Below are 585 nucleotides of genomic sequence, written 5' to 3' on the forward strand. Positions count from 1 at the left end.
AGTAGTAGTAGTAGTAGTAGTAGTAGTAGTGGTAGTGGTGGCGGCAGCAGCACCAGTGTTGTTGTTGTAGTTGTTGTTGTCGTTGGTGGTGGTGATGATGGTGGTGGCGTGGAGGGGGTAGCGGCGGTGGGGCTAATGATAGTCAGTATATTGATATGAAGACTTCACAATAAAGAGTACTCACGTCGGCTCGGCGGCCTCTGCCGCCCCGAACGAGCTGATATCATAAGTCAGTCCGATAGTAACATCTATACTATCCTCTAAAACTAACTTCAGCCTGCCGAGGGCCCTATAAGCAGTCAGTTTAACTTAGTCCTGGATAAACATACTAAGACTTCAAGTAGAAGAACTACTTACCATAGCATAACGACATTCGTGGGCATCATGCCCCCGTATCCCACAGAAACCACACTTATTCCTGTGCCTCTGAAGTGTTTCATGAGTGACATGGTACAGCCTATTATAGTAGTAATCATTAGCATTATGGTATACCTTCTTCACCCCCCCACGACCTCCTCCTCTTCCACCCCATCCTCTTCTTCCTCCTCCTCTTCCTCCTCCTCTTCCTCCTCCTCTTCCTCCTCC

General features: G+C 48.2%; 1 protein-coding gene across 1 annotated transcript in view; it reads right to left on the reverse strand.

The window, feature by feature from the left end:
• Positions 1-585, reverse strand: part of ASPBRDRAFT_51544 (protein kinase family protein) — a gene marked incomplete at both ends in the record, with an annotated part of 11,257 nt that overhangs the window by 9,004 nt on the left and 1,668 nt on the right. Inside the window, one exon of the mRNA XM_067626746.1 lies at positions 49-162. Within this exon, the coding sequence (XP_067483084.1) occupies positions 49-162 (114 nt within the window). The remainder of the gene's footprint in view (positions 1-48; positions 163-585) is intronic.

Source organism: Aspergillus brasiliensis (assembly GCF_001889945.1).
Source record: "Aspergillus brasiliensis CBS 101740 unplaced genomic scaffold ASPBRscaffold_2, whole genome shotgun sequence".
Taxonomy (NCBI): Eukaryota; Fungi; Ascomycota; class Eurotiomycetes; order Eurotiales; family Aspergillaceae; genus Aspergillus; species Aspergillus brasiliensis.